This window comes from Tetrahymena thermophila (assembly GCF_000189635.1).
Source record: "Tetrahymena thermophila SB210 genomic scaffold scf_8254470, whole genome shotgun sequence".
In the NCBI taxonomy this organism is placed as follows: Eukaryota; Ciliophora; class Oligohymenophorea; order Hymenostomatida; family Tetrahymenidae; genus Tetrahymena; species Tetrahymena thermophila.
This window is the reverse complement of record NW_002476246.1, coordinates 767757-786785: the sequence shown is the minus strand read 5'-3', so window position 1 is coordinate 786785 and position 19029 is coordinate 767757. Positions and strand designations below refer to the sequence as shown.

Here is a 19029-nt window from a genome sequence, read left to right as displayed (position 1 = left end):
CTAAATTTACCATTATTAATAAAATATTTTTAATTTGTTAAATATCCAAAATATGAAGTAAAGTCACACAAAATGTATTCTCTCGAATACAAATGAATGAATAAATATTATAAATACAATCAAATTTTTTTAACAGATTAAAAACTATTCAAACAAATAAAAACCCATTTTTTGATAAAGATGATTGCGTTTTTATGTATTATAACAGTGAAATACTTTTTTATGAAAATTAGTATAGAATATTAGTAAAAATGTTTGTTTTTTTAACAACTTTCTTTTTCAAAATAAATATTAATTATGAATTTTTTTAAACAAAAACATAAAAATTAGAATTATTTTAACATTTGCAAAGAATAAACATAAAAAATATATTTTATAAATTTTAAGCTATTTAAAATATGTTAAATTTTAAATAGAAATTTAAAATATTGTAAAAGATTATATATAAGCTAGTATTAATAAAATATCTGAATGATATAGTTTAAAGAAGATTATTATAAATAGATAATTTGATGAATATATGGATAGATGGATGGATCAATGAATGAATGGTTAGGTAAATATATGGATTATAATTTATATTTATAAATAGATACATTTTATTTATTTATTTATTTATTTATTTATTTATTTTAATGGTTGATTTAGAAGTAAGAATAAATTAATAGAATGAAAATTAAATAAATTAGAGATTTATTATTGATTTCTTTATATATATATATATTTGTTTATTTTTGTTAAAATGATCATATTTTATCTTTAGTATGGTTACTAATTGCATTATTTACAGACATGATACTGTTGCTTATGTTATGCAATCCAGAATTTATTTTACTTTTTCTGACTTTATATTTTTAAACATTCACAAGAGAGTAAGAATTGCTTATCAGAGAATTTGTCACAGCTTTGAATTTCAAGTGTTCACTTCTGCTATTTTCCATCGTTGGAGGTTAGAGTGATTATAATTATTGTTCGTTGAGTTAAGAAGAAATTCTGCTGCTGTTGCTGATATTATTTAGATAAGATTTGTTGTTTGAATGTGTTACTGGGGCATTTAAGTAATAGTTTTGAGAATGTGGCCAGCTAGTAAGCTTTTAATTACTTTTTTATTACACAATATCATCAATAGTAGAATTTATACCATCATTATTCGTTAAATGATGATTTATATTTGAATCATTATTTATGCTAAAATTGCATATTAAAGGTTCCTTTTAAATCATTTGTTATTTTAACCCTAAATAGTATTTAGACTCATTTGAGTGCTGGTCTTTTTTACACATTGGAGACTCACTTATAACTCTTATTTTTGGTTCCTTCACCTAATTAATTAAATAATTTTATTTTTTAAATTAAAGAGAAAGTTAATTAAATTTTTTTAGTTTATTTACCTCTTTGTTTATAGAAGGTGTTTAGTTATTGGTTTAATCTTACTTTTTCATTTCACTTTGAAAACTTTAGCCATTATTATCAATATTTTCTGGTTTTTTAATCACAACATTTATATTTTATTTGTCTGTGTTATGAATGTTGTTCATATTGCTTGCACTATTTTTTTCGATTATATTTAAATAGTTTTATATGTTTTTCTATATGCTACTTGAACCTAATTTATTTTATCCATTATATTTATTATTTATTATTAATATTCTAAATTAGAATTTTACCTTGTCTGAAGAATTTATTTTTTGTTGGATCATCAACAAGACTTTATTGAATCATTTAATTATTTTCTCTTTCAGCTGAAACAAATCTTCTTGATGACCTAGATATCTACTTTGTTTTGAATTTCTTTTCTGGAGAGGTTTGGAGATTGCTTGAATTGCCTGTTGCAGAGTTTTAATTGTTAGTAATATTGTTGTTGCTATTGCTTCTTTTTTGTTACTATGATACTAAATTGTGTGAACCATTTACAAATAGTGTGTTTTAAATATTTGATTAATTGCTGTTGTTATTGATACTGCTATTTATGTTATTCAATTCAGGAGTAGCACTCTTTCTTATTCTTACTTTGAAAGCTTATGCAGAAGTTCCTTAAGTGCTGTTTCTTTGGCTTATTATCTTTAGTTTTTATCTGATAGAATTTGTTTCACTAAAATATAAAAAAATATAAGTTTAATCAATTTATTTTAGGATATTAAATTTACTGGTAAGTTGGTTCTGTGATACAAGGTGTTTTTAAGGTTTGCTTAGAATAATAATTGTTTGAGGATTAGTTCTGTTGCTGTTTTTCTGTTTCGATAGTGTTATTGTTGATATTGCTACTGTTGATTGTATTATTTCTAATTAAAAAAAACACTTAATTTTTAAGTTAAAAAAAATTTTCTTACATGATGCTATTTGAAGTATTTGGTGCATTAAGCGAAGAAGAATATTGTTGATTATTGAAAAATACAGGGAGATATTATTTGTATTGGCTTTAAGCAGACACGTCTTTTTAAAATGCATTAATTCCTCCCTTTTAGTTGGCAGAACGAATAAGATTTGCAATCTTTTCGTTAGTGTTTTTAATTTAGCTATTTACTTGTGAATGAGCAGAAGAAGCGGCTACAGAAGATTTTAATTAAGGCGATTTCATGTTGGAAATCTCTTCAGATTCGTTATTTACATTTTCTTTTTAATTGATGCCATTTATATTCATCAATTTTCTCGAGAAGCCTGTTTCACTTTTCGTTTTTTGATGGATTTTAACTATGATTTTTGATTAATTTGTGTTTGAAATCTAATTTATTTGCTAAGGATTTTCAGATTATTAAATTATTTACAATTACAATTAGGTTGTTACACTCTCTTCTTTGGAAGAATTACCTCTCCGAGAAGCAGAGGATATTTTATAATTTTAAACATTTATATTTGCATCAGTCCTTTGATATATATCTGAGTTGTTTTAGAGAGTAACTTAGTTATCACTTTTATTAGCAGATATCTCTGAAGTACTCTCTTAACCATTTCTAGCTTTTTGTCCTGCCTTGTTATAGTGCAATTTAGAGATCTAAATATTGTATAAATTATTAACACCATTTACCTTTTATTGATTTTAATTATTTGTTTTATTGATTTGTTTTTTATCTAGTGAAGCTGATTTTGTTTCAGTTGCAACTACATTTTAATTTCTTATTTTATTCTCACCTTCTATTTGCATTTTTGTTTCTTTGATTGGTGATTTTTCAGCTAATTGCTCATCGTCTGATTTTTCGTTATTTTTAGATAAACTTTTTTCAGAAAGCAGATTTTCACTCTCTTAAGATTTTTATTTGTCCAATTTTATATTTTCTTCATTTTTATCAATTATACATTTTTGGATATTCGTATCACCTTTTTATAAAGACTGCTAAAACTACTACTGCTGAATGTTGTTCAGCTTTACTTTTCTTATTGGACTTCCTTTTTCGCTTAATTTGAAGCCACTGCCAAAAGTTGATGTATAAGCTTGCTAGTTGTTAATTTAATTTTCAACATCTATGTTTTGAATATTTTATTTATCTTTTGTTGCAGAAATATTGTTAATTTGCTCTTCTTCTTAAAAGAAATTTTATTTTCTCACTGTTGATTCAGTTAAACTATAACCTTTTATAAAATTAATTTCTCCACTCTATTTTTCTTTTTGACTACTTTGTAAATCCTAATACTTGCTTTTGTTTGTATTAGGAGAGATATTTGGAGATTTATTGCTACTTTCGCTCTCATCGTAAGATATTTATTTATTTTTGAGAGGAGATTTTACTACGACAAAAGGCTATTTGTCTTCTTTTAATATTCTTGCATCTGCATTCTTTGAGTTTTATTCAGGACTTTAAATCAATGGAGAATTCAAATAAGAACCATTCTTTCCTTTACTCTCAGGAGTAGAATCTTTCTATTTCTCCTTATTTATCCTTTATTACAATGCTACATATTATTCAAAATTTTATAAAGGAGGTTTATTATCTACGCCTTTTTTTATAGGTGTAGAAGATTTATTTGGAGCTTATTTATTCATAGCACTGACCCTTTCTGAATAATTGATATTAACAGATTATTTATCTTATTATAAACCATTTTTATCTTTATTTTCCATTAAAATTGTATTTTATTCTTAAATCTTTTTACTCGAAGATTCATTTGTTTCTTTTTAATTATTTTCTTAATTCAATGAAAGAGTCTTCTTTGGAGGAGGTCTGGATAGATCAGCTATGCTGACTCCTCCATTTCTAATATGACTATTTAAAAGTAAATAATAAGTAGCTGTTATTTAATTGTGTTTATTATTTTGAATCATCACTCTAGCCTATTCACTATCAATCCCGTATTAATTTTTAATAATCTGTAAAATTAAAGGATCTACCAAGATATCATCTTTCCCAAAAATTATTCCTTTTAAAATTGGTTGATTGCTGTTCAATATACAAAAATCATGTTTTCTAATTGCCTCAATCGTTAAGCGCTTTTCAGGATTTTTCTCTAGTATTCCATTTAAAATGCTCTTTGATCTATCAGTTAAAAATTTTGGCAACTTAACCGGATCGTTGATAATCTTTTTATATAAGTCTGTAGTATTTGAGTCTTCAAATGGAAGATAACCACAAAGCATTGCATATAAAATAATTCCACAACTCCAAATATCTGTCTTTAATCCTTCGTATCTTTTTCCACTCACCATTTCTGGAGCAGCATAACATGGTGATCCGCAAGCTGTCTTTAAAGTTTAGCCATCTTCATACATGTTACTTAATCCAAAATCAACAACTTTATTATATTAGTATAATTTAAATTAAAAACAAACAAAGCATCTTTATTGTAAAATTATTTTATTATCACCCTCAAATTTCAAAAAAAAAAACAAATTTCTTTCTTCAAAAACGTCTTTGAAAATTTGTTTTAAAAAATAATTCAAAGACTGATGAATAAAATCAACTTAAGGTATTTATATGATTCAATATAATTTTATTTAATCAATTTTTTTCAAATATTATTAATTAGAGACTCTTATTTAGTTAGTTAACTTATTAAAAAGCTAGCTAGCTAGCCAATTATTTGATAAAATCTTTATGATTTAGAAAAATGATTGATTCAATTAAGTTCTTCATTTACTTATTTAATTTCAAAATCAAATTATTTCCACCACTTTTTAAGAAAATTATTTGATCTTTTTCTCAATAAAATAGAAAATCTCAGCTTTTATAACTAAGCAATGCAATTAAAAATAAATTAAGAGCTTCTTAAAAATGTCTTTTTTTGTTTTTAGCTGATTCGTTAAAATTAATTAATATCTTTCTTATGATTTTTAATAAAAGCTTATTAATTCTAGCTAGAATGATTGTAAATAAATATACTTATCATATGTATTTCATTAATTTATTGATTTATTCATACTTTCTAATAATTAGATTAATCGCAGAATGTAATCTAATTTCAGAAAACTTTTATATTTATTTATTTATTGATTTATTTTTATATGTTTTGATGCATGCATGCATGTATGCATTCTTTTTTTTTATTTAGAGATTTAGCCTTTGCCATATCTAAAGTTTATTTGATTTTTACCTTTTATATTGTTGTTGCAGTCAAGTAGGAGATTCTCAGGCTTGAGATCTCTATGAACTATGTTATTTTAATGCAGATATTCAACAGCACTAAGAATTTACAAGAGAAATCTTGCAGATTATCGTTCATTCAATCTGTTGTGTTTGTTTTTAATAAATAATTAACTGAATGTAAATTAGGGGAATTTAAAAAATATACCTGTTTCTTTTCACAATGAAATCAAAGAGTTCATTGTTTGGAGCATATTCAGTTATGAGAAAAAGCTATGTTTACGATTCAATAATCTATTTTAATAGCAAATTAAAAACGATTTAATCCTAGTATTTAATGAATTATTCAAACTGCTAAATAATGCCAAAATAAAGATTCTAAAAATTTACTTCGTAGAGCTAAATTATGTTTGGATGCCTAATTTTTCTTAAAATTTAAATCTCTCTTGCAACTCTAATTTTATCCGATTCATCTACGATTTTGTCTTTATCTAAAATTTTGATAGCCACCTTATTATTTTCATTATTTAAAATTAATTATAATGTTTGTTTGTTGTCTTTGCTGATATTGATTGAAACTTGTGTGAAAAAAGTCAACTAAATCTAAACTAATTTAATCTTAATTCTAATTATATTTATTACATTCTCCATTGTATAAGTATGAAGGCCCATTTTGACCTTTCCGAAAGTGCCTCTCCCTATTGTTTTGCCTATTTGATAAATAATTTGTTAAGTATGTTACTTCCTTATAAATACTAGTTTTCTTTATAATTTGTTGAGAGCATATAACCCAAAACTCAAAAATATGTCAGTTTGAATTGATATTTTAATAAAAATTTTAAATGAAATATCCTTACCAACATAGTAATTCCCTATAATAGCAAAATATCCTTCCGGGGCTTGATTCATTATAAAGCTATCTTCCCTTTAGAGTGGGAGTGACTATGCTTAATTTCAAAGTGAATCTATTTATTATATAGAGATTAATCTATTGATTTCTTGATAAATAGATTGATTGATGCTTTTATACTAATATTATATATAACTAAACCTTTTTATTAGTTGTTTGCTTTGTTTGTTTGTTTTATAAAATGCTTGATAGCTTGCAAAGTTTGTTAATTATTTAATTTCTTTTTTTTCTTACTGTTGCCTTTCTTAATTGGTTGATTTTCAACACATTTAATTATCTTTTTTATCTTTTAATCTCAAAAGTAATTCTAATAATGTTAAAACCATTTAGCGCACTACACACTATTACATTCTTTTACGAATTTCATTCACTCCTAATTATTAATTTTTATACTGAATGTCTTACAAGCTTATAAGAAACAATAAGAAATAAATCAAAATGTTCAAAAATAAAATAAATTCTTTGTTCCTTCTCTCATTCATTAATCCATTCAAAAATAAATAGCTAATTTTTACAGAGTTATTTGTTCATGATATTTTAAATACCTAAATTTACATTTATAAAGCTACTACTTATGTTTGACAAATTATCTGTTATAAAAAGTAAGCTAATTTAAAGTATGTCTTATTAAGAGAATCTAAATTATATATTTATATGTATCTTTACATTTTTTTGCTTAACCTTTTTAATTAAATTTAACTTTTTAATAAAGACAGTTTTTTCTTTGTAGAGCTGACAGACCGATCGACTGATTTCATTTGATAAATTAATCATTTGCATAATAATTTATATCAATATAATTAATTAAATATAAATCGAATCCTTTTAATCTAAGTAACCTAAATACTTATTTTATAATAATGCTGCATATTAAAAAAAATCAAATAATCACATTTAAAATTTCTTAATAAACCTAAATAAAAAATTCTTAAATATTTTTATGATAAAATCTTTCATTTTATTTAAAATTTTTTTAATTAATTCAAAAAAATAATTTTAAATTTTTGAATAGTAAAATAAATTTTTCTATTTAATTGGACTAAAAAATGTTTGTAGTTAATAAAACAAAATAAGCTTAAACTTAATATTAATATCTTTTGTCTTCACTTTTTTTTGGAAAGTTTAACAAATATTTATGAGTCATTCAATAAAAACATTTTTGTGTGTGAATTTAATTAAGTTTTAATTTTTATCTAAAAGAAATATAAAAAAAAGATTTGCGCTCATAAATTAAGTGTAAATTAAAATTAAGAAAAGAATTTAGATTTTGAATTTCATCTGGAAATTTAATTTCATTTAAGAGTTTCATAAATCAATAATAAGCCCATAAAAGCAAAAAATTTATAGTTAAATTGATTTTACAAGTAAAAATTCTTTTTTTTTGAAGATAGTTAGCCTTAATAAAATATTTTTAATGATTATTAATTTTTAAGGACTAATAATTTGTTTTGAACTTAACATGATTTTTGACTATCGAGAAACATTACTTTTATTTTCATTTGAAATTAATTGCTGCTAAATGTAAATTAATTTATTTATTATTGAATATCTTTTTTCAATTATTTATAAAAAATAGTTATTGTGTGTATTGCTTTTGCATAAAATAAGTTAAAATACTTAATTGCATAGTGTTAATTTTTAATCAACCAATTATTTTTGCAGTTGTTGGTTGCAAATAATATTTATTTATTTATTTTGAAAAAGAAATTTATAGAAGCTTTTCTATTTTAAATTCACTCATTTTCTAAATTTTATAAACTTATTGTAAAAAAAGAATATTTGAAAATTGAAATAATAATAAAAAAAACCAAAAGTTCTAACTAATTTTATAGTTAAATATTGTGTTTTATTATTATTTTTTTGATCATGCAATTAAGTTTAGCTAAATAAATAAATAAATTTATGATTATTTTTGTTATTTATCTAACTAATATTTTTTATGCTCTCTAATCAAAATTGGATATATTTATAAAAAATATATTAATTGATTGATAACAAATTTGTATGTAAGTAAATAAGTATGTTAAATATATTTTAAATGACAAAATAAAAATCAACATATTTTAAATTTTGATGAGAAAGACTTATTTATTTTTAATTTAAATTATTTAAAAGTATGATACAGTTTTTATTTAATATAATAGATAAAATATAAGAATAAGTGTTATTAATTAATATATTATTTATCATATTAATTATTTGAGTTAGCTATAAATAATTTATTGATAGATAGATAGAAAATAAGGAAGTGGGTGGAATAAATGTAAAGATATAAGTTAAAACTATTTTTGATTATTGTATTTGCTTGGATGGTTAATTTAATAATTTAAAATGGTTGGTTATTGATTGATTGATTATATTGTCGTAATGGTAATTATAGATAGATAGAAAGATAGATTTTTTTTAAACATACAATTTAGCAAACAGAATTTCCTTCCTTCATTCATTCATTCCTTTTTATAGGTCGTCTAAATTTTATTTTTTAACTTTGATAGTTTTTTAGCAAATTGCTTTTCAGTTCTCTTGAAATAGTTTGTGATAACTTATTCTAGATCATTTACTTACAAATCTTTTGTAAAGCTATATCCTCTCTTTAGTAATTCAATAGCTACTAATGCTTGATTTTTACAGTCATCAGCACCACAATGCTTTTAGCCTTAAAATTTCATACCTAAAGTATCAAGCATACCCTTAAGAGAAATTCTCTACTCATTTATATTTTATTCGTTTCTAATTGGAAAGCATGTGCCAAGATCAATGTATTGTTATAGAAAAGCAGGAAGTAAAAAATTCTTTTTGATAGATTCTTCAACAATAAACAAAAAATCTGATTTGTTATCATAAACAACAGCACATCTATCAAAATTATTTTTCAAATATTTTTCCAAAAATATTCGAACTTACTGAAGAACTTACTATATTTTAGGAGCATTTTAAACTTTATTATCATCAATCTTAGTCAGATTTGTAATTAATTTAGTAATTTTAGAACAGGGTTGCACATATGAAGAAAAAGTATCGATAATTTTTAACTATTTCACATCTACAACTTAAATAGGAAACTCAATTATTTCAGATCCAAGATAAGATTAATTGCATTCATAATCAATAAAAAATAAGTAATCATAATCACTTTCTTTAGCATTTTTTTACATTAAATTAGCTTAAACAAATTTTCTTTATTTGTCTAAATTATTTTATTCATCTTGTTAAAAAGATTATTCTTATTCGCTTTATTTCTACCCTAAATCACTTTGTCTTATTTCTTCAGCAGCTGCTTTATCTTTATTTTCATTTTTAGCTTCTTCTTCATCTGACTTCTATTCTTGTTAATCATTAATCTAGTCTTGATTTTTTTCATTGGTTTAATCAAGAAGTGAGCTGCTATTTTGAATCTATTCTCCCTCTTGCTTAGTAGAATTCTGATAATTTTGTTAGTCATCGCTATCGGTAGGAGCAGCAGTATTTATAGTAGTGCTATTTTACTATATTTCAAAATTTATTTCAGTACTTTTGCTTAGCTTTTAAGCTTAAATATGATTAAGTTGTTAATAGATTAATTTCAACTTTTCCATTTATTGCTATTAGAATTAATTTAATATCATCTATTATTCTTATAATACTTCTAATTTCTTTAACTTTTTATCAAGAGTCAGCTGATTTTTTTTATCACGAGTTTTTTAAAACTGCTCCTTTTAAGATGACTATTTGCTTAGTATATTTAATTCATTATTTTTCTAAGATATATTGATTCCATTTGTTTACTCTTAATCTTAAAAGCGAAATCCTTTTCCCCGTTAAGCTTAAAAATTTTAGCTATGATTAAATTTTCCCATTTTCTAATTATATTAACTCTTTTTTAGATAATTCTGAATCTAAAATTGTATAGCTTATTGTAGCTGTTTGTTATAAAATTAATCCAATGAAGGAATAGGCTAACTATTCTGATTTTATTGACTTTGTATTTAATTCACCTAAAATAAACTGCTGGGCTCAGGAATCAAATTGAAAATATTCTAATTACATTTGTTATCAATTACAGTTTTAGGTAAAGTTGTTTGATCTACTTTTAAGAATTGAGATAAACTATATCGCATTTTACAAAAAATATTTTAAAATAAGCCATAAATATCACTAAAATACATACCTGTTATTTTGCTCCATAATTTCAGAAGATGGATTCTAATTTATATTTTATTTTCAAAGTATCAATAAGCTAAACTAAATTATATCAAATAAATAAGTAAATACTTCAATTAATCAATAAATAAATTATTATTAATTGCTTTTTATTGATTTATTTTCTGCAAAAATACCAACACGTGATAGAAAATTAAAATAACAATTATTTTTTTTTTTGAGATGTAAGAATATTCACTCAAAATTATTTAACAATATTTTTCAATTAAAATTACCCAATATCTATATATCTTTATATTTATCTATATATGTATCTATTTAAAGACAAATCATTAACTAAAATAAATAAATAAATAAATATCTCTCCAACAATAAATAAATTCAAAAATTAAACAAAATGCTTCAAATATTAACTAATAAAGCAAACATAAAATCAAATTTGAAATGGTTATTTAAATAAAAGCTTCAGCTTTTAAAATTAAAAATTTGAATTTATTTCCTGAATATATTTTCTTAATTTAATTTTTTGTTTTATTTTATTTATCTTTGTTTTATTTGTTTTTTGTTTTTTATTTTTATTTTTGTTTGTATTTTTTATTTATTTGAATTTATTTTTATCAGATATTTTTATTTAGTTTTTATTTTATTTAATTTAATTTTATTTATATTTTTTTGCTTAGCTGATAGATTATTAAATTGCACAAAAGTAAATATTTCATTCATTCATTAATTCATTCGTTGATTTGTTTTAATTCATTCTACATGATCTTTGTCTCAATCGCATTTAAAATTTCCTATAAAAAAATACTAATTATATATTTATTTATTTTCTAAGAGAGAATCAACTATATTCCTTCAGAATAAGTTTATTAGATTTATGAGTTTATTTTTTTTTTGACAATCTAAATCGCTCCATAATAAATCAATTTTATTTTGATTTTTATGTGCTTTTTAGGATGCTATTTCTAAGTTTGTATGTGGATAATTGCTAATTGCATTAAAAATTGTAAGGGGAGTGGCTTTTATGTGGGAGTTTTGTGTTGATTTAAAAACTTAAATTATCCTCATACAGACATTATAGAGATAGCAATCCTTTTCTTTCTTTTTTGAATTTTTTTTAATAATTTTTTTAATTATTATTCTTTATATTTTTTTCATTTTCGCTTGAAATTAATTAAATCTTAATATTTTTTCCTCACAACTAAACAAAAGCTTTTTCTTCAAATTAATTAATAAAATTATGAAAAATTATTAATTTTCCCCAATTTTCCATTAAATGATTTTTCCTTCCCTTTTCAAAATATTTGAAATTCTTATTAATATTAAATAATTTATGTTTCCTCTTTCGAAACAAAATTGTATTATGTAAATAACAAATCACCTCATATTCTTTTCTTGCTTTATTTAGAATGAATTCAATTTGTTTTGTAAAAAGCGATTTAATTTTGTTAATAAAAAAAATAAATTTAACATATAAACAAATAAATCGTATTTATTCTATAACAATCCTCTTACATAATTAAGTCTTTTTCTAATTAATTAAGTGTGATGAATTAATTAAAAACTCTAAAATATAATATTTTCTAGAAAATGAGAGTACTTCTCCTAGAATAATAATTAAAGTTCATTTTAAGAATAATTTTAATTTCTTTTTTTGTTTGCTTGCTTGCTTGCTATAAAAACAGCTTAATTAATTTTAATTAAAAATAAGAATACAATTTAAGAATTTTTGTTTGTTTTTAACCTGATTTAAAATTATTTTTGCAAAAAACATACATAGGTCGATCAGTAATAAATTAAATTAAAATTAATACAGTAATCAATCAAAATTAAGTTCTTCATCCTTAGCATTCTTTAAACCACTAATCATGCGGATGAAATAAATGACTAAGATACCCAAGAAAAGAGAGCCTAAGATACACTCTAAAATGAGCATAACATCCTTAAGAAATTCTCTACTTTCAAGACTTTTTTTGTTGGAGAGAATGAGTCCAATTTATTCTTTTTAAATATTGAAATAGGACATGTACTTTCTCAAAAAAACATCACCTAAGATCCAAGAACCATCAGTTGAAGAGTAGTAGCTTATTTGCATATTACAAAGGTGGTTTTCTTGTATGATGTAATCCTTTGGACTTAATACATATATTTAATCAACTCCTGCAAACTTAATCTTTACCTCTGGAAAGACTCCAATCTCTCCAGTTGGACATGAACATTAAAGGTATATATTGTTTTATGGTTGACAAATGAAATGAAGATCGTTTGTTAAATACTTCAATAAATAATTATAGTCCTCTCTTGGAAGAACAATATTGGATGATCCAGAGTCAATTATTGCTATCTTAGAATCCTTCTATTTTATATTTTTATCATTGAATTTCACTGTGTCTAAGTTTAATGCCCAACTATCAGAATTTGCAATACTGTGATAAACCATAACCTAATTTTCAACTCCATATTTCATGTTAACACCTCCCAAAATAAGTTTAGAAATATCCTTCTAGTACCTCATATCGAAGCTAATATCGTTAATGTAAAGAGAAAATGAAGGTTCAGAAATTTGTCCACTTGCAAACAGCTGTTAAACAAAAGAAAAATTAGGATTCTTTTTTATCATCCCCAATCCTAATATTCCATCTGCTTCAATATTTTCCATTGAATAAGTAATATTATATATATCTATGAAAGTAAACTCATTAGAAGTGCACTGAGCTAATCCACTTTATAAGCAAACTCTATCTTTAACCTATTATCAAAAAATTAAAACTTTAATTAAACTTTTTATTAAATAAAATGTTTCAAATAAATAAATAAATTCAATTCAATTTAAAAAGCTTATTGCTAAAAATAATTTTAAAACTCCTTTTTTTTTATTAATTTTAACTTAAAGAAAAATGCTAAATAAATTATTAAAAAAACCTTATTTATTTGCTTAAAAATATTATTTTATGGAAATTGTTAATCCCTTACAAATTATTAATTAAAAAATGGATATTTATTTGCTAAAATTTTATAATTTTTTTTTGAAATTTTGACTGGTCTTTTCAATCGAAATAAATTCCTCTTCAATTTTCGAAATTTATAAAAGATTTAAACTCTTAAAATATAACTTTAAATTTATGATAGAAACATATTTACTGTTCTTTAATTCTTAACATAAAGCTCAAAACTCATTTGACATCTTCAAAACAATTTTACTTTGTGTTTAAGCTAATTTTGTAAGTTTTAAATTATTTTTATAACTTTTATTTGCTTGTTTGCTAAAAAGGTTGCTTGTTTGTTTATTGCCTATTTATATTTATTAATTTGTTTGATTTATTGCTTATTTCCTTTATTTATTTGTTTGTTTTTTTTTCCTTGATTGATAAATTATTTGTTGCTTGCTTTTTGGTTTCAAGCTTAATAATATTATATCTACTTAAAATAAACATTTCATAAATGAATAATTTATTTTATATTAAGATATGATTTATTTATTAAGTTATATAAAAATAAAGAATGATATGTTTATTTATTGAGATATTGTTTATGAATGTATGTATGACCTTATAATATTCTTCATTATTTCCAGTTGCTTTTTAGAACATTTTTATTTAAATTTAAGCTTTTTGTTTTTTATAGATTAAAAATAAAATTTATTTAAATCTTATTACCTACAAACCTTGAGCTTTTCCTTGTACAAATGTAAGCTCATAGGAAGATTTATCAGTTAATTTGCAAGTAGGTGATTAATTGCAATCAAAAAGAGAGTTTTTAGAATTTTAAATATGACATTTCTCACAGTCAACGCCATCGACTAGAGTATATGGACTACCTGTGTCAATCAATAATGGTTACTTAACTGATTGAGATCCAATATATAAATTGACAATATATTAATTATTTTAAATATTTCTCAGTAGCAGCTCTGGAATTTATGTTTAATCTGCACTCTAATTTTCTGTAGAATTTTAAAATGAATTTAGTTCATTTTATTTATCATTATAGTGTTTATGGTTTATCTGCTTTATGATTTTATCTTATTCTTATTTAACCTTTTATGGATTACTAAATTCCCTTTATAATCGATTATATAGCTATTATCCATTTACTTATTGCTTTATAAGATCCAACTCTATTAAATTTCCTTTAGCAACGACCGTGCTTTGAGTAAAAATAAGTACTGTTAATATTATTTTAATAATACTATTTGTATAAGTGCTTTTCATTTTCAGGATATAAAAAATAATTGATTGCTTCTTAATTTATTAATTTTCAATCAGTGATATAATTATTTAATTTTACAATAGCACAATCTATCTTAAAATATTTATGTTCTGTAATAAATAACAAATAAATATTTGAATTAATTCAAACAAATCACTCCAAAAGAAATGAAAAGTAGTACGCATTTATTTATTTATATAAATAAATATAAACACACATTTTAAATTTTAGTTAAATTATTAACAAAATATGGAAAACTTATTTATAAAATATAACTTAAAAGACAATCAAGTAAGTAAATAAGTAAGTATCTATCAATTCATCAATTATTATTTTTTTTTAACTTTCTATTTTTTTGAATCAATAAAATAGTTTTTTCTCATAAAAATTATAATAAATTCTATATATATATATATATATTTGTTTGTTTAAAATTTAATACGATGTATTATGAATAAATAAAATTTTAAAAACTTTGTTTATTTGTTTGTAGTTGGAATTTATTTATAAAATGAGTTTTTAGAATAATATTTTTATACAAAAAGGATTAAGTGCAAAATGCATACAAACTATTATTCAAATAATCACTTGGCAGTAATTTTTTCATAGAATTCATTAAGTCTACCACAGAATTAGCTAATTCTGTCATTAAAATCTACAGGGATATCTTCATCTGTTTTGATATAAAAGGAGTTTATTTATTATTAATCTATTTTTAAGTTTATTTGTTTAATTTACCTCTTTAGAAACTTACTGTATCAATTAACTAGTCAATCTTGGCATTAATTCTTTTTTCTTCAATCATAGTTTGGATGCATACTTCCACCTTTGTTTAAAATTTGTTTTATTTTATTTGTTTATTTATTTATTTTTTGAATTTACGATATCTCTTCCGATGTAGACCAAACGAGATAATGACTTCATTGTGATAGATTCATAAACCTAAGATACAGCTGTGATGTTATGTTGTAAGATAGCTTCATCTAAGACTGTGAAGTTTTCTCTTAAAATTTATAATTGATGCTTTTTCAAAGATCCAGCAAATTTATCCTTTTACTCCTTGCTAACTATTCTTTGCATGTAACTATTTATATATTTTAACAAATTAATATTAGGCATTCAATTAGTTTCTTTAAAAAATAAATATTTTTGTTCAAACACTCCCTTTATTCTTTATTTATGTAAGAAAGAGGAAACTGTTGAATTTAATCTGGAAGAATTAATTTATCATTTACGTCAACTCAAGCATTTCGAAGTTAGGAATAGACTGAATTCTTTCGTCTTTATAAAGGGTGGCAAGGATACGAGTTCTAAGTGGACCTGCATTACCCAAAATAGCACATTGAGAAGCAGCATTTAAGAGCAAATTAGCTTCTTCAAAGTCAATGTCAGGGTAGTTTGATAAATAGTAATACTTTTGAGCTGCAGGTAAAAACTTTCTTTGGAAATCCAAGTTGACAGCGAATAAATTCTCGTATCTGAATTTGTAATATTTATCATCGATTAAATCATAGTTGATGTTACCTGCTTTGCTGATCCAAGTTTCAGCAGCAGTTTATTCTTCCATTTCAAAGAAGAAGGTAATAATTGAAAGGTATTTATCAACCTTTTCTTTAACACTTAATTGTCTATTTATTCAAACAAAATATCAAATTAATAAATTTTCTAAGCAGAATATTTTAAATAGCAATTAATAATGAATAATGTACAATTTAGGAGAGTCATAATTAACCTAAGCCAATATTTGACCTGCAAGATAGGGTTGGTTCATACCCTCATAAACTTTACTCAATTCAACACGAGTTTGATATACCTATTAAATTAATTCGATTAATCAAATTATTATTTTTTACTATTGCTAAAACATAAATTAATTATTTTATTTAAAATATTTCTAAAAGCTTTTAATTAATTAATTAATTAATTACTTCGTATTCGAAAAACATTTTGTCCTTGAGAGTTTTAACTATAAATTCACCGATGGTCTGCATATTTTTAATGTCTATTTTAGAGTACATAGATATCAAGCTCTTTAAGAACTTTTAAGTAAAAACGAGCTTTTGATCATCAATGCTTACTAATTTTAGAAAATATAATGAGTTATTATTTTACAAATAATTTGATATTTTAGGTAAAATATTGATATTTAAATATTCATTTGAAATATCGTCATTATTTTATAGTTAATAATTGGATTTTTTGTAGTTTTTAAGCTTTCATATGTGCCATATATAGTAAATTCCAATAAATAATTTACAATTTTAAATTGCCTTCTAGAGGACATCGTATTCTTATCCTGAAATAATTTAATTTGCTAAAGCGTCAGTGTTATCGGGGCAACTCAAAATATCACTTAATTGAACCATTTTTTCAAATTTTAATGCTACTGCTAAGATTTTTGTTGACGAAGCTAACTTTCTTGTTTTTTGTTTGCTTGTTTATTTTATAATAAAAACAGATTTTATTTTATTAATTATTAATATTGATGAATCTTTTAATTTATCTTTATATATCAAAACTTTCTTTCTATTAATGAATTAATGAGAAGACACAATCTATAAATCAATCAATTAATAATGAATATGGATAGTAATGAAAAGATATATATTGATTTATTATTAGCATTTATAAGATTCATTGATGCTAATAGCTACTTCATTTATTCCTAATATGCAAGCAAAAATAATTAATTAACAAGCAAACAGACTTATTCATTCATTTATTTATTATTTTTTTTTTTTTCCTTTTCTTCTGATATCTTTTTTGATAGCTCAAAGATCTTTTTACGAAATCTGATCTCATAGCTTGCTTCATTGGAAATAGCTTGCAATTTTTATATCATCTATTAAATTCTTTTGATTTTTCGATATAACTCATATATGATCTTTCAAATTAATCAAACAAATAAAACACTATTCCCAAAATATTATTTTTTTTCTCAATTGATACTTTTTAAATATAATTCATAAATTGTTATTTATCTTATTTTAATATAACAATAACATGAATATTGAACTAATTTTGCTCAATAATTCTAAATAGTATTAAATCACATTTGTTTAAGATTTAAGTTTAATTTGTAAAAAAATAAATAAATTGAATTTCTTTTTAATAAAAAGTAAAAAGTAATTAAAAATATTGGTTAAAATATATGAAAAAAGAATCAAAATTCTCTAATTTATGTAAAAATAATATTTTACAATAAAAGGTAATTTTATATTATAAATTTAATAATAATTTATTTGAAAATATTTTTAAAAAAACACAATTATAAGAAGAAGAAATAACAACTTATAAATAATTAATTAACAAGCATATAAAGTAAGTTGTTTACAATATATTTAATAGAAAAAATAAAATATTTTATGAGGAAGTTATCTAAGTAAATTTACAGTATAAAATTTAACTCATTAATTTTATACTTTTACATTAGTAATTTTTCTATTTTACTTAATCTTACATAACAAAATTCGAGAAATAACTAATTTCAAAGATAAGTGAGAAGCAAGTGACCATCTTACTCTGTGTTCTATGATTTCTTTAACCTGAGGATACTGAGGCTAATAGAGAGTCCAAAAATCGTTATTTTTCTCAAATAATTTATAAAGATTGTTAGCAATTAATTCCAAATTTTCTCTTTAGCAAGTAGTTTGTTAGCTCATAAGTTTTACCACTGAATTCAAAGTTTTCAATAAATCCAAAGTTAAATTCTTTTTTAATTCTATTTATTTAATTCTAAATGCTAATCATTTTAGTGTATTCATTGTTAGACATTTTATTAATTTGATTATTATTTTTATTTTTTAAATGTGTAAAAGTATTTTAAGAATGATCGAAGCAAGGAGTGGATGAATAAGTGATTCAATAAACTATTTAATTAATTTATTTTTAAAAATTATAATTAAATCTTCTCTTGTTGCTAATTACAATATTTTTTTTACATGTAAAATTTATAAACTAGATTTTGATAAGTAAAAGTAAGCTAAACTTATTAAAAAACATTTAATTAATAAAAATAAGCTATACTTTGGTTTTAAATTATTTATTTAATATTAAAATTAATCTAAAATTTCTTTAAAATTTAATTAAAAATTATTTTCAAAAATCCTAGCTTTACTTAAAAATTATATTTAAAATAGAGAGTTTGTGGTATTAAATATTCATAATAAGTTAATTAAATTAATTAAAAAATTTATTTTTTATTTAATTAATAGATTTCTTTGCTTTGATTCTTGTTTTAAGTTTTACACAAATATC

At 22.2% G+C, this 19029-nt stretch overlaps 4 protein-coding genes across 4 annotated transcripts; all 4 read right to left on the bottom strand. All coding sequences in view use genetic code 6, as the record gives it.

Annotated features, from left to right (window-relative positions):
• Positions 1–746: 746 nt before the first annotated feature.
• Positions 747–6422, bottom strand: TTHERM_00433560 (Serine/Threonine kinase domain protein; the record flags this gene model as incomplete). Its single annotated transcript, XM_001011382.3, has 10 exons — positions 747–1322; positions 1392–1606; positions 1668–2092; positions 2148–2282; positions 2331–4725; positions 5524–5657; positions 5722–5807; positions 5904–6023; positions 6156–6223; positions 6371–6422. 10 exons carry the CDS (start codon positions 6420–6422, stop codon positions 747–749), a joined length of 4206 nt encoding a protein of 1401 aa, XP_001011382.2.
• Positions 6423–8870: 2448 nt separating this feature from the next.
• Positions 8871–10587, bottom strand: TTHERM_00433590 (exonuclease; the record flags this gene model as incomplete). The annotated part of the gene is made up of 2 exons (XM_001011385.2): positions 8871–10509; positions 10571–10587. The coding sequence occupies 2 exons, from the start codon at positions 10585–10587 to the stop codon at positions 8871–8873; spliced, it is 1656 nt and encodes a 551-aa protein (XP_001011385.2).
• Positions 10588–12382: 1795 nt separating this feature from the next.
• On the bottom strand, positions 12383–14774 carry TTHERM_00433600 (eukaryotic aspartyl protease; the record flags this gene model as incomplete). The annotated part of the gene is made up of 2 exons (XM_001011386.2): positions 12383–13312; positions 14220–14774. The coding sequence occupies 2 exons, from the start codon at positions 14772–14774 to the stop codon at positions 12383–12385; spliced, it is 1485 nt and encodes a 494-aa protein (XP_001011386.2).
• A 582-nt stretch (positions 14775–15356) lies between these two features.
• On the bottom strand, positions 15357–17138 carry TTHERM_00433610 (PCI-domain protein; the record flags this gene model as incomplete). The annotated part of the gene is made up of 7 exons (XM_001011387.3): positions 15357–15445; positions 15511–15598; positions 15655–15856; positions 16008–16400; positions 16482–16585; positions 16701–16849; positions 17030–17138. The coding sequence occupies 7 exons, from the start codon at positions 17136–17138 to the stop codon at positions 15357–15359; spliced, it is 1134 nt and encodes a 377-aa protein (XP_001011387.2).
• Positions 17139–19029: the final 1891 nt, after the last annotated feature.